Source organism: Capra hircus, chromosome 13, assembly GCF_001704415.2.
Source record: "Capra hircus breed San Clemente chromosome 13, ASM170441v1, whole genome shotgun sequence".
Classification (NCBI taxonomy): Eukaryota; Metazoa; Chordata; class Mammalia; order Artiodactyla; family Bovidae; genus Capra; species Capra hircus.
Window position 1 is genome coordinate 76,625,903 of NC_030820.1, and position 13,478 is coordinate 76,639,380.

The 13,478-nt window shown below is 47.0% G+C and overlaps 1 protein-coding gene across 1 annotated transcript in view; it reads left to right on the forward strand.

Moving 5' to 3' along the window:
* Positions 3,396-13,478, forward strand: part of ARFGEF2 (ADP ribosylation factor guanine nucleotide exchange factor 2) — an 83,836-nt gene continuing 73,753 nt past the window's right edge. Inside the window, exon 1 of the mRNA XM_005688637.3 lies at positions 3,396-3,697. Within this exon, the coding sequence (XP_005688694.2) occupies positions 3,577-3,697 (121 nt within the window). The 5' untranslated portion in view covers positions 3,396-3,576. The remainder of the gene's footprint in view (positions 3,698-13,478) is intronic.

Genomic DNA, 13,478 nt, shown 5'->3' on the forward strand with positions numbered 1-13,478 from the left:
CTGCTTCCAACAACATATCTCCTCCTGACTCTGACCCTTCTATGTCCCTCTACTAAGGGCTCCTGATTACTCTGAGTCAACAAGATCATCCAGGATAATTTCCTCATCTCAAAACCTTTAACTTAAAACAAAAAGCTCCTAACTTTATCACATCTGCCAAGTCCCTTTGGCCTTCTAACATAGTCTATTCACTAGGGATTAAGAGGTGGATGTCTTTGGGGATGATTTTGTGCCAAGGAAAAACACAGAAGTTACCCCACCTCTCCCATAACTTGCTGATTAAATGACTAAGTTCGGTGGCCCCCAATCCAGCCTCCTTCATTCTGTCCTTCATTCATTTGCCCCACAGTTATCGATCACTTCCTGTGTGCTCTGTGCAGAGACGTGAACACGACAGACCATGCCTCCAGCTGCTTAGATGCATACTCTACCTCTGTTAACTATTCTGACATGAAATTCATAGACAATGGAATCTTCCCACACACATAATTTCTTGGAAAAGATAATGACCTAATAAAGATGAAACAAAAGGAAAGCAATGCGTAATTTGCAGATTTTATTTCAATGTATAAATGGTCAGGCACAATTACACTAAGAGATAAAGCAGTCAGCTGCTGGAACCTGAAGTCGAACCCCCTGGATTATGACAGCTCCAAATGCCAGGGTGCCATTGGGCAACTCAAATATGATAGTTGACTTCAACATTGGTGATGTGGTTTTGAAATGGTGAACAGTATTTGGTTGTGTTCCAGATAAAGAATTACAATCACAGTCGCATTCCTGGAAAATTCAATATACATTAAAACCATACTAAAAATGCTTTGTGTTTATAGGTAAAGCAGATATAGGTTCTAGGTTCACCTCATTATAGGTTTTTCCCTTCCAGAAGTGTCTAGTCCAGCCACAAGAGATAATGCGTTGTTCTTTGCTATCTGGGCTTGTCCAGTTCTCTGCAGGATGCAGACGAACAATCCAGCTCCCCTATCATGACAATAAAAATACTTCCTCTACAAAGATCCAAAAATTCCCCTGAGGGTGGTCCCGCCTCATGGAGAAGCACTGATCCAGAGGAACAGAGGTGCCTAAGCCAAGCTCCGGATGGGAACAAAAAGGGACACAGAGTGGCTGGAGAGTTCTGATGAGGAGGAAAGGGGGAGAGAGATGAGGCCTGAGAAGTCAGCCACACTGAGATACTTAGACTCAGTTCCAAGAGTGATAGGGAGTCACTGTAGGGCTTTCAGTCGGGGAATGATGTGGCCTGACCTTGTCCACATGGGGAGGGCTCAAAACATCTGTCATTCAGTGGATTGCGCTGCATTCTTCTGAGTTTGGCGTGCTCATTCATTCACTAATTCATTCAACACCTGAGGACTGAGGAGCGTGTGAGTGATGTATATACTGCTGTATAACAAGCTACTTCAACATGTAGTGGCTTACAATAACAATCATTTGTTGTTTTCCTCGAATCTGTGGGTTAGCTGGGCAGTTCCTCTATTGGTCTCCCCAGGGTTTCTCAAGCTGTTGAATTTTGGTGGTAGGTCAGCTGGGGCTGCACTCAGCCAGAAGCACTGGGACAATGAACCTCTCTCTCCACGGGCTCTTTCTTCCAGATGCTTCTACACATCCATCTGAAGACCTCATGATGCCCAGGTTCTGGAAGAGCACAGCTTCACTTTCAGCACATTCATTGGCCAAGGCAAGTCATGAGACTAGTCCAAGGAGGTAGAGAAACAGACTTTTTTTAAAGATAATATTTATTTATTTTAAACTTGACTCTGTTCCAGAAAGTCTTTAAAAATATATATATATTGAAGTATAGTTGATTTACAACGTTGTGTTAATTTCAGCTATCCAGCAAAGTGATTCAGTTATACATGTATATATTCTTTCCATTATGGTTCATCACAGGATATTGAATATAGTCCCCTGTGCTAAACAGTAGGACTCTGTTGTTTATCCATCCTGTACAGACTCTACTTCTTGACCTGAGGAGCTGCCAAGTCTTGAGACGGCAATGGAACTTAAGGCCATGAAACCTGCAACCTGGCTCCAGGGCAGGCCCTGGAGATGTAGCCTGCCCCTCTGTGGCCTGTACCCTAGTCAGACAAGGAACTCAACTAGGGAAAAAGGTCAGAAAGTGCTGGAGGAAGACAGGGCCTCCCTGAGATGTTGGAGCTGACACCTGAGAATCTGAGCATGTCTGCGTCAGAAGTTTAGAAGATTCCGCGGAAGACCCTGCTCTTGCATGATCCCCGAAGCACCACAGCACCCCGAGGGGAAGCTCAAGGGAGGGTCCAGTGGAGATCACCGCTGGTGTGACATCACTGGCTGTGGGAGACAGTGGGCTGGAATAACTGTCTCCTACCCTCCCTGGCAGGCCTGTGACCCTGGCCATGTTTGCCTTCTTCCCGTCTGATGCCCCCAAGTGCCCCCCTCTCCCACACCCTCCAACCCCCGCCTGAGACACAGAACTGGGAAGAACCAGGGATTTACGGGAATAGATGGATATACTCCAGGGGGAGGTGCACTGGGGTGGTCCTTGCTGACACCACCGCGCAGGGACGCAGCACCTGGACTGAAAGCCAGGAGTCGGCTCTACTCCAGGGGCAGGAAGGCTGCGTGTCTTGCCACTGAGGTGGAGAAATTCCGTTTGGAGAGTGTGCATAAACACACCTCCTTCCAAACGCTCTTTCTGCTTCAGCCTTCCCTTCACCTGCCCTTTCGCCCCACGCCTCACCCCGCCTTCCCTTGCTCTCTCCCGGTCCCGGCCTGTTTTCTCGCGTCCTCCCCTCCCTGGCTCCTCACGCCCCTCTCCGCCCCGTCTTTCCCCCACGCCCCTGCTCTGCCCCTGAGCGCCCTTCTTCCTCCTTGCTCTCTCCCCACGGCCCCTCACTTCCCGCCCACCTCCTCCCTTCCCTCACCTGCACTTCCAGCTTCCTCTCGTTTGTTCCTTCTGACTTCCCCTGACTCCCCTATCATCTCTCCCTCCCCAACTTTCTCCCCATTCTGTCCCTCGCCTCCTGTCTGTCCTCTCTCGCCATCTCTCGCCTTTTTTCCTCCCAGTCTTCTCTTCCCTCTTCCTTCCTCTCCAGTTCCCTGTCTTTCCTTCATCTCCCACCCGGTCACTCCCCCATCCTCACGCTCCTCGTTGCCTCTTTCTCCTCACACCTCCGTCACCCCCACTCCTCCCTGTCACCTCTTTTCTTCTGTCCTTCACGTGCCCCCTGCCTCCGCCCATTTCTACTCTCTCGGCAACTTTTCCCCCCTACTTTCCCCGACCCTCGCCCACTTGGCCCCGCCCCTGGTACAGACCCCGCCCCCGCCACCGGCCCCGCCCCATCACAGGCCCCGCCCCGAGGTCACGGGATCGACAGACGCCGTCGCTGCTCCGCCGGTCACGTGGTCACGTGACGCGCTCCAACATGGCGGCGCCGTGTGGCCGCGGCGTCGCTTCCTGACTGGGTGGCGCGGACGGACGCGGCTGGTGCAGGCGGGGACGCCGGGCCCGCAGCCTCGCTCGCCCGCCCGCTAGCTCCGTCCGCCCGCGGGGCTGCCAGCCCCCGCTGGGCCGGGGCCATGCAGGAGAGCCAGACCAAGAGCATGTTCGTGTCCCGGGCCCTGGAGAAGATCCTAGCCGACAAGGAGGTGAAGCGGCCCCAGCACTCTCAGCTGCGCAGGGCCTGCCAGGTGGCGCTCGGTGGGTGAGCCGCCCCGGCCCGGCCCCGCGCCGGCCTCCCCATGCCGGCCGTTACCCCACCCGGCCTCGACCCGGCCTCCTGGGCGCCACTTTCCCCCCGCGACCCCAAGGCCCACCCGCCCGGCCTCTTTATTATATCCGAGGGGGACCTGGTACCCTGGCAGCTCGGGACTGGCCCAAGGTCACCCAGCAAGTTGGTGACAGTCAGGGCCGGCTCTCCAGCCTCCCAGCCCGGGGTTCTTGCCACGACTCCCTGCCGTCCCATTTCCTGGTTCGTTCCCTCGTCACCCTCAGAAGCAGCAGCTCTTCCTCCAAGTTTTTCTTTACGTGGGTTCTGCTGGTTGGAGTTGTCCCTTGTGAGATGGGCAGGTGGGAAGAGCCGCCCAGCTGGTTTGGGGAAAACTGAGGCCTGCTTTGTAAGTGCCCAAGTGGTGACTGTTTTTCGTTCATTTGAGATCGCCCATAACTCCTTCCAGGAGGGAATGTAGAGAGGGTTATCCTGCACCTGCCAGATATTGTAGTGTGCACGAGATCTACTCTTTCTCAAACAGAGGGTCTGTGAGGCTAGAGATACTTGTCTTATTCACCGCAGGAACCCCAGCAGTGTCTGGCACACGGTAGATGGTACTGACTTGAATGGACCCACAGATGACTGAGCGACAGTGAGAAGTCTTATTCATCCCTAGTTAAAACCTTAGTAGTTGATTCCATTATCAACATCCTTTTAGTTTTCGGTCATTAAGCAAATATATATTTATCAAGTGTCCACTGTGTACCAGGCACTGAGGATACAGTGGGGAAGAAGACAGACAAGGTATTTGCCCTTACAGAGCTCATAGTCTAATAGAGGAGATGAAATAAGTAAATTTAAAGATTAATAAGACATTTTTGAATACTAATACATACTTCTGTACTAGTAAATTTTTTTGTAATTACTTTTGTAAAATTTTTTGTAAACGAGCAAAATGTGATAAAGAGGGCCTGAGACAGCATGGTCAAGAAAGTAGTCCTTTCTGAGGAGGGGACATTTGAGCCAAGTACTGAAAGTCAGGAAGTATCCGCCATGAGGAATTTCAGGAGAAGAGGGGGTGAGGATCAGTACATTTGACCGGAGTTGGGTCTCGGATTAATTCGCTGTCCCAATGCCTTTGCTTTGGAATCTGTAAAAAGACCTGTTTTCCTAACAAGTGACTGAGTAAAAGGAAAGTTTTATTTTCTTCTGTCACCTTTTGAGGTTTGAGGTTACCATCATCTTTCTCCCTTCATTTGGTGCAAGGAGCTCTGGGAGTCTTCTCTTGCGGCCTAGGAATGGGTTTGTGAGCTTTGCCATTATTTTTCTGGAAGGCCCTAGCTTTTGTGGGTCTGAGACACCCTCAAGGATCAAGAACTATTGATAACAAAGGTGGTTGTTGCTTGGAACAGATGCTAGTCTTGTGAAATTCAGGATCAATTGAGGAACTCAGACTTAGATTTGTAAAGCTTTTTTATTCAGAAATCCAGGGCTAACTGTTGGATATTGTTTTATCAGGAATGCAGGATAAACCCTACGAAGCAGTTAGGCGAAAGCGGATATTTACAACTCCACTTTGAAATCTGCCTGCATTCTATTCTCTCATTGTTACTTTAAGTGAATTGTTGCAGAAGTTTGCAGATGGTTATTTGGCAAAGTTTTCATTCTCCCTTCGGAAAACTTAACATCAAAATTAAACCGAATCGTATATCACTTTGTTGGAACCTACTTATGAAATCATCACATGCGTTATAAAAAGAGCCTAAACATTGGGAGGTTTCTTGATATTTTTAGATTATATTTTTGTTGAGAACTCCAGATTTTTCCAACCTGAATTGTGGAACACACATTCAGTATTTTGGTAGTGAATTGAAGAAATAGCCTATTCTGAAAATATAAATTCTCCATTAAAAATATTTTTCTTATCAAACAATATAGATGAGTTAAATAAAATATCCCATATAATGTTATTTTAAAAAAATTAACTTATAAAGGAAGTAATTGACACAGGTTAATTGGATAGCTGATTGTCATGGTAGCTCATCATCAAATTGAGTAATTATTATAAAGTAACCTGTGTAAAGTGTTGAGGTAAAGTGTTGAGTTAAACTGATAATCTTTTTTTTTTTTTTTTAAGACAGTACTTGTGTGTCATTGCTGTTAAGTAATAAAGGACTGCAGGAAAAAAGACACAGCAAAGGATCTGGTGATATTTTACTCTGCATCTCAAGGCCCAGTTTTGTGTCCAGTAAACATAGCTGAAGGGGGCTTCCCAGGTGGCTCGGCAGTAAAGAATTCACCTAGTGCGGGAGATGCATGTTCAACCCCTGTGTCGATAAGGTTCTCTGGAGCAGGAAATGGCAGCCCACTCCAGTGTTCTTGCCTGGAGAATCCCATGGACGGAGGAGCCTGGCGGGCTGCAGTCCAGGGGGTTGCTAGGAGTCGGACATGACTGAGCACGCGCGTGGAAAGTGGCTGAAACATTGCTGTGCACAAGAAGCATTGCAGGGCGGCGAGTAGTGTAGAGGTTTCCTATCATTTTGATAAGAGGAACTGTAAGTGACCACTCAAAGTTGAAATGTTGACCAATAGGAGCTGTTCCTGGAAACAGCTTCTGTGACCTTCCAGGAGTTGTGGTGTATTGGGGGGAGGGAACAGGGGGATGCGGGGGCTGTGTGGTGTAGGGGTTTGGAGTGTGTTCTCTGGACTCACCTGCCTGGCTTCAAATCCCTTGCCTTCCAATTGCTATCTTTGTGATCTTGGACAGATGTTACACCTTCCCTTTGGGGCCGTTATAAAGATGAAGTTAATTGACATGTGTGCAGCATTCGGCATGCAGTAGGTACATTGTATAGGCTTGCTGTGCTGTTTACTTTACTATTTGAATCTGTGACAAACCACAGACACTGTAAGCACCTGGCTTGATGTTCTTAGCTTAGGTTGGTTCTTCATTCAGGAGTGACTTATTGCTCTATTTGGTTTGTAGATGCAGTAAATAAGAATATAATTACATGACTAAAAGGCTGTGTTCAAGAGAGTATTAACTTGCCTAGCTCAGTGAAGACAGGAGTTGTTCCTTGTGAAAGCAGTGAAGATCAGGATGAATAGGTTTGGAGTAATCTCAGGGATTCATGCAAAGGGCCGGCTCATTGGAAAAGACTCCGATGCTGGGAAAGATTGAGGGCAGGAGGAGAAGGGAACTATAGAGGATGAGAAGGTTGGATGGCATCACCGACTCAATGGACATGAGTTTGAACAAGCTCCAGGAGATAGTAAAGGACAGGGGAGCCTGGGGTGCTGGAGTCCATGGGGTCACAAAGAGTCGGATAATGACTTAGCAACTGAACAGCATTCATCTTCACTACAGGCCAAAGGCATAGGTAGGCTCTGCCCAGTTAGAAAATCGTGGCCCTCCAACCTTTATTGAGAAATCAAAAGAGCCTGTGAGTGTATTCATCACCCCAGGGATGCTGTTGCTCTTTACTTTCATAATGAAGTTTTGAGGACTGCAAGGAGATCCAACCAGTCTATTCTGAAGGAGATCAGCCCTGGGATTTCTTTGGAAGGAATGATGCTAAAGCTGAAACTCCAGTACTTTGGCCACCTCACGCGAAGAGTTGACTCACTGGAAAAGACTCTGATGCTGGGAGGGATTGGGGGGCAGGAGGAGAAGGGGACGACCGAGGATGAGATGGCTGGATGGCATCACAGACTCGATGGACGTGAGTCTGAGTGAACCCCGGGAGGTGGTGATGAACAGGGAGGCCTGGCGTGCTGCTATTCATGGGGTCACAAAGAGTCGGACATGACTGAGTGAGTGAACTGAATAATCTCGAACCTTTCACCCCTCCAGTTGGAGCATATAATCACATTTTTAAACCTTCCTTTGACACCTGCCTTACTTGAGAGTTATTCTTTCCCATGATCTTTTTATATTTCTGGTTTTAAACCCTGTGATAGAATCCAGAAAAATGGAACTGATGAACCTATTTGCAGGGCAGGATTAGAGACGTAGAGGATGGATTTGTGGACACAGTGGGGGAAGGAGATGGTAGGATGAATTGTGAAAGAGTAGCATTGAAATATATACGTTACCATGTGTAAATAGAAGCTAGTGGAAGGCTGCTGTATACCAGGGAGTTCAGCCTGTTGCTGTGACGACCTAAAGGGATGGGATAGAAGATGGGAGGCTTGAGAAGGAGGGGATATACGTATCCTTATGGGCGATTCACATTGTACGGCAGAAACCAACACTTTAGAAAGCAATTGTCCTCCAATTAAAAATAAATTAAAAAAAAAAAAAACTATGAAGTTTAGAGACTTGACAAGATAATCTGAGCATTTTTAAATGGTGTGGGAAGATTCTGAAATCTCCAAAACTTGAACTGAATTGTTCTAACATTGCTCTTCATGTATAGGAGACGGAGTGTCTTATTTCATCATTTAATACCCACGAAGCGCCATGTAAGGGCTGAGTGCTCTGTAACTGCCAGCTGTCATTAAACATACCTGTGTTTTTCGTATGAAATTCAGTGACTTAACAGTTTTAGGTTCACAGCAAAATTGCCTAGGAGGTACAAGGAATTCCCGTATTCCCCCCCAACATGCATGCTATTACCAACATCCCTCAGCAGAGCTGGAAGTTTTTATAGTGGTGAACCTCACATTGCTGCATCATTGTCACCCAGTCAAGTGAGTGACTTTTTAAAAATCGCGTCATGTGATAACTATATGAAATCAACCACGTGCTGAGCGTTTCTGTGCTCCAGGCATAGTGCCGTATGCTTTACCTGCAGTTTGGTTCTTATGATTATTGTCCTTATTGAGGCCTAAAGAACTTGGCCGGCCGACTCAGCCAGAAAGCCATGGAGCCGGGCTGTGAACACTGGCATCCTGGCTCCAGAGCCCACAGTAACCATCACCACCATTGCTTCTCCGCAAGGAAGCGCTTGTGCTGTGTGAGGTACTCAGTGAAGCCTTAAACAGTCATTATATTGAGGCGAAGTTTCTATGCAGTGACGGTTTGGTAATGTTTCAGTAATGTTCAGTAAGAGACCATAGTTTTTGAGTATGGTTGAATTGAATTTTGAGATGTAGTATTTGAAAGCCTGTAATCAAAAAGATCACAGCTTTTTCTCTGCAGCTTTTCACTGCATATGTATTTGGTTTAATTTCGGATCTAAAAGGAAGAAAGAAATGAGAGTAAAGAGCTGGTTTCCCATAAGCTTCATTTGATGTATTAAGTCTTTCTGATTTAGGACCTCTGTCTCTTTATCAGCAGTATCCCTCGTCTTCATTCTAGAGTTGTGACATGTAATTGATGTCCATCTTTGGATACAAGCAGGCAAAGGGAAACCAAGGCTCAAGGGCAACTTGCCCACATCTGTCCAGCCAGGTGGGCAACAACTACAACATGCAGCTGACATATAAATCATAAAGTCCAGTTTTGGACTTGAAACTCTGTTTAATATACAGAGTTTAGAAACGTGGATCATTGGTGATCTTAGCTTGAGCCGTTTTGGTGGCATGATGTGGGTGAAAACCAGACCAGGGTGGGCTGAGGAGTGAGTGGGAGGTGAGCAACACACAAACCTTTCCCAGAGATTGGCTTTGCCGTGAAGGGGAGGAGGGAAGTGTAGATCAGAGGAGTGCTCTGGTTTATTCTTTTTTTAAAAGATAGAAAAACTCAAACTTGTTTAAATGTCTTTAGGAAGAAGCCAGTTAAGGGAGTACATTCATACATTTTCATTCATTCATTCAGTTGCTAAATTATGTTTGACTCTTTCTGACCCCGCCAGGGTAGCAAATCCAGGCTCCTCTGTCCATGAGATTTCCCGGGCAAGAGTACTGGAATGGGTTACCATTTCCTTCTCCGTGCATGCCGAGTCGTTTCATTTGTGTCCAACTCTTTGCGACCCTGTGGACTGTAGCCCTCCAGGCTCCTCTGTCCATGGGATTTCCCCAGGCAAGAATACTGGAGTGGGTTGCCATTTCCTTCTCCAGGGAATCTTCCTGACCGAGGGATCAAACCTGCATCTCTTAACATGTCCTACAGTGGCAGACAGATTCTTTACCACTAGCACCACCTGGGAAGCCGCATTTCCTTCTACAGGGGGTTTTGTATATTAATATGCAACTAAATTTTAGTTGCATATTAATATACAAAAACATTCAGCATTCACATGACCATATAGCATGGTAAGTTGCTTTTTTCCCTGTACACTGTTGTTCCTCTAACTTTGATGTGTTTAAAATAACTGTTCTCACCCTTAGAAGGAATATAAGTGCAAAATTTGAAAAATATCAAAAATATCCCTAAATTATCATAAAGTAAGGCTTTCAGTTGGAATACAGAATAAAACTTTAATGTTAGCAAAGTCTGGTGTTTTGATTAGACATTTTGTTTATGAGTGCTGTGGATTATAAAAATTTTCAGAAATAGTAGGACTCTTTTTTTAACTGACATTAATTTTTGTTGAGAAGCTTTATTATTATTTTGCAAGAGGAGGTCCTCTGTCTAGAAGCAGCACTAAAAATTGGATTTTGTTTATTGAAAAGGATTTATTTATTGGATTGGCAGAAAATTCATTGGCAGCTGTGTTGGAAACTTTGCATATTGAGTAGTCTTGTAGTCCTGAACTGATAATTTAGCTTTTGGGAGCCTCAGTTTCCTGGGATGAGAAAGGTGATAATACCTGTATCACAGGATTATTGTAAAGGTTACATGAACTGACACAATAAATAACTGACAACAACGTACCTGGCGCCTAACAAACGACCTACTGAAGTTCAGAGGCATTGGCGTTACTTGCATTCAAAGGAGAAGGAACTGAATGCTTGTTCTTCTCTGCCTCCCTTATTAATTGGTTTATGGACGTCTTTGCTGGTCTCTGACATTTCAACACCAGCAAGGCAAGTGGTTGGAAGAGTTTAGAGCTCTGCCCTGTGCTTGTAAATCTCAGGGGAGACTCTGTAAGCGGTGCTGGGGAAAACAGTAAGATCATTCTTTATGGAAAAGCGCAAACTTGTGAAAACGTGTACTTAATCAGCAAGTACATGGAGTCTCTCATATAAATAGCTCAGAACTGTGTTTAATTCTTACCATTTTCACCAGGCCTAGGAGGCCTGCCAGGAAAATACTTGACTTTCTTTCCAGGAAGGTTATCTTAGAAAATACTTACATGTTTACTAGTTCATTCCTGGAGTCTTTCTATAAGAAGCTTCTTTGGGATTACTGTCTTGGTTGTAAATGAGTCTTTGGGCTTTTTTATTCGGTATTTCATTAGGTTTTCTAGACTTGCAGAACAGCCTTCTTATGCCGGGACCTGGAAGTCTTAAAATTGTCCTCATTCCTAAAGAATGGTAGTCAGTGTGTTCTCGTTCTCTATACAGTCCTTTTGTCTTTTGACTGAACCAGGGTGATGTTCATTCAGAAGGTATTTATTTGGGTGTCATACCTGCTGTCAGGACACAAAGAAAACAAAGACCTCGTTCTCATGGAACTTGGAGTTAATGGGGAAGAAGGGGCTGTTCAAATAAGCACGTTTTCTGAGTCATACCAGTAATGTGACAAGTCCTGTGAAGGAGAAAAACCTGATCCCACAGGCAAAGTGGACAAGGGGTGAAGGAAGGTTTCCCTGAGGAAGCTGAGAGCTGGATGACAAACACTGAAGAGGTTAGGGTGAGAGGCACTTTGGCAGCAGGGGCAGAACAGCGTAGGCAAAGGCCCTGCGGCAGAGAGGAGTAGGGCAGTTCGGGAAAACGAACAGATACAACTGCCTGTGATTCTGCAGTTACCTTACAAGTCCCACCCCCCCCCCCAAGTTTTAATAATAATAATTTTTTAAAAAACTAAAGGAGGCCACTGACTGGGGCATGGCAGATGAAGGGGGAGAGGGTTTGGAGGTGAGGCAGGAGAGGCAGTCCAGGCCCCCAGCACACAGGACCTTGGAGGCTGTGCTGAGGAGTCTGATTTTTAGACCAATAGCAGTGAGATAGTACTGCAGAGTTCTAAAGAGGGAAGAAGTTGATAAAGAGGTTAGTATTTTGGAAAGATCACTTGAGCCATTATGTTCAGAACATCTTCGAGGACGCCCAGAGGGGTTGCCCAGGGACCACTCAGGAGGCAGTTATCATCCAGGGGGGAAGTGCTGGGGCCCAGCCTTAGAGTAGTGACAGGGGAAACAGAGTAGAATGAAGGGATTCCCCGCTGGGTTAGAAGGGAGAGCTAAGAAAACCTGATGTTGGATTGGACAATGCCAGAATGTGGATCAGTGAGGCTGACTCTTAAGCTTATGACTCACCCAACTGGATGGATGGTGGTGTAGTTCCTTGAGATGGTTGTGGAAGACCATCTGGAGAGAGGTGGGTGGAGGAGCTTGATCTGAGTTGGGACTTGGATATTGGATGAACATACGAGCTTCATGTTCTTAAGGAAGGCCTGCACCGGAAATGAGGACTGGGGAGTCATCCGAGCCCAGGTGGGAATCGAAGGGGCAGGTGAGGCTGCGAATGCCTCTGAGGAAGAGCTGAATGTTGCATAGAAGGAAAGGCAGGAGAGCCTGGGCCCGAGGAAGCCCGGCCTGCCTGGCTGGGCAGAGGCGGCTGTGTGCCAAGGAAACGGAGGAGAGATGGGGCGGGACGCAGAGGGCCAATGGGAACGTGTGCTTACGAGGCCAGCTGTGCAGTGTGCTCAGGCTCGCTCAGTTGTGTCTTCATGACCCCATGGGCTGCAGCCCGCCAGGCTCCTCTGTCCATGGGGTTTTCCTGGCAAGAGTACTGGAGGGGGTTTCCATTTCCTTGTCCAGGGGATCTTCACAGCCCAGGGATCAAACTTGCATCTTCATGTCTCCTGCATTGCAGGCGGATTCTTTACCACTAGCGCCGCCAGAGAAGCCCTTAAATCGAGAAGATTTCTGTGAGGGGAGGTCAGTAAGGTCAATCGCTGCAGAGAGGTCAAGTCAGACAGCAGCTGGGAAACTGCCCATCAGCTTTTGAGCCCTGTGGGTCATGGGTGACCTTAGCTGGAGCTGTGCTGGTGGCACAGTGAAGGTGAAAACCAGACTGGAGTGGGTGGGGGCAGGCGTGGGAGGTGAGGAAACGGACACGACTCTTTCCCAGGCTTTGCCTGGGGTGTGAAGAGGGAGAGGTGGATCATGGAGGACTTTTTGGCTTTATTTTTATCTTTGTTTGAAGGTAGAAGAGACTTGCAGAAGGCACTGACACCCCACTCCAGTGTTCTTGCCTGGCAGATCCCATGGACGGAGGAGCCTGGTGGGCTGCCGTCTATGGGGTCGCATAGACTGAAGCGACTTAGCAGCAGCAGTAGCAGCAGAAGAGACTTGAGCTTGTTTCAACATCATTGGGAAGGGAGCCAGCTGAGGGAGAGGTTAACTAAGAAAAAGGATGGTTTATTCATTCAACAAATATTGAGCGCCTGCTCTGTGTCTAGGAATTCCTAGATGCTGGGGATTCAGCAGTGACCAGAACAGACCAAAGTCTCTGTTGTCACAGAGTTTATGTTCTGCTGGGGAAGTCAGAGCATAAGTGAAACAGAGTATGTCACAAGTGGTAAATAAGGCGGTGAAAGACTAGAAAAATTGGTGTAAAGTGAAAAAACAGGGCAGGTAAGGTAGTGAAGAATCACAAGGAGCGGTCGGGTGGCAGCTTCAGGTAATGAGGGAAGAGGTGACATTTCAACAGTCATCTGAAGGAATCGATGAGTGAGCCTGTGGATATCTGGAGGCAGGAGGGCGTTCCAGGAGGCGGGAG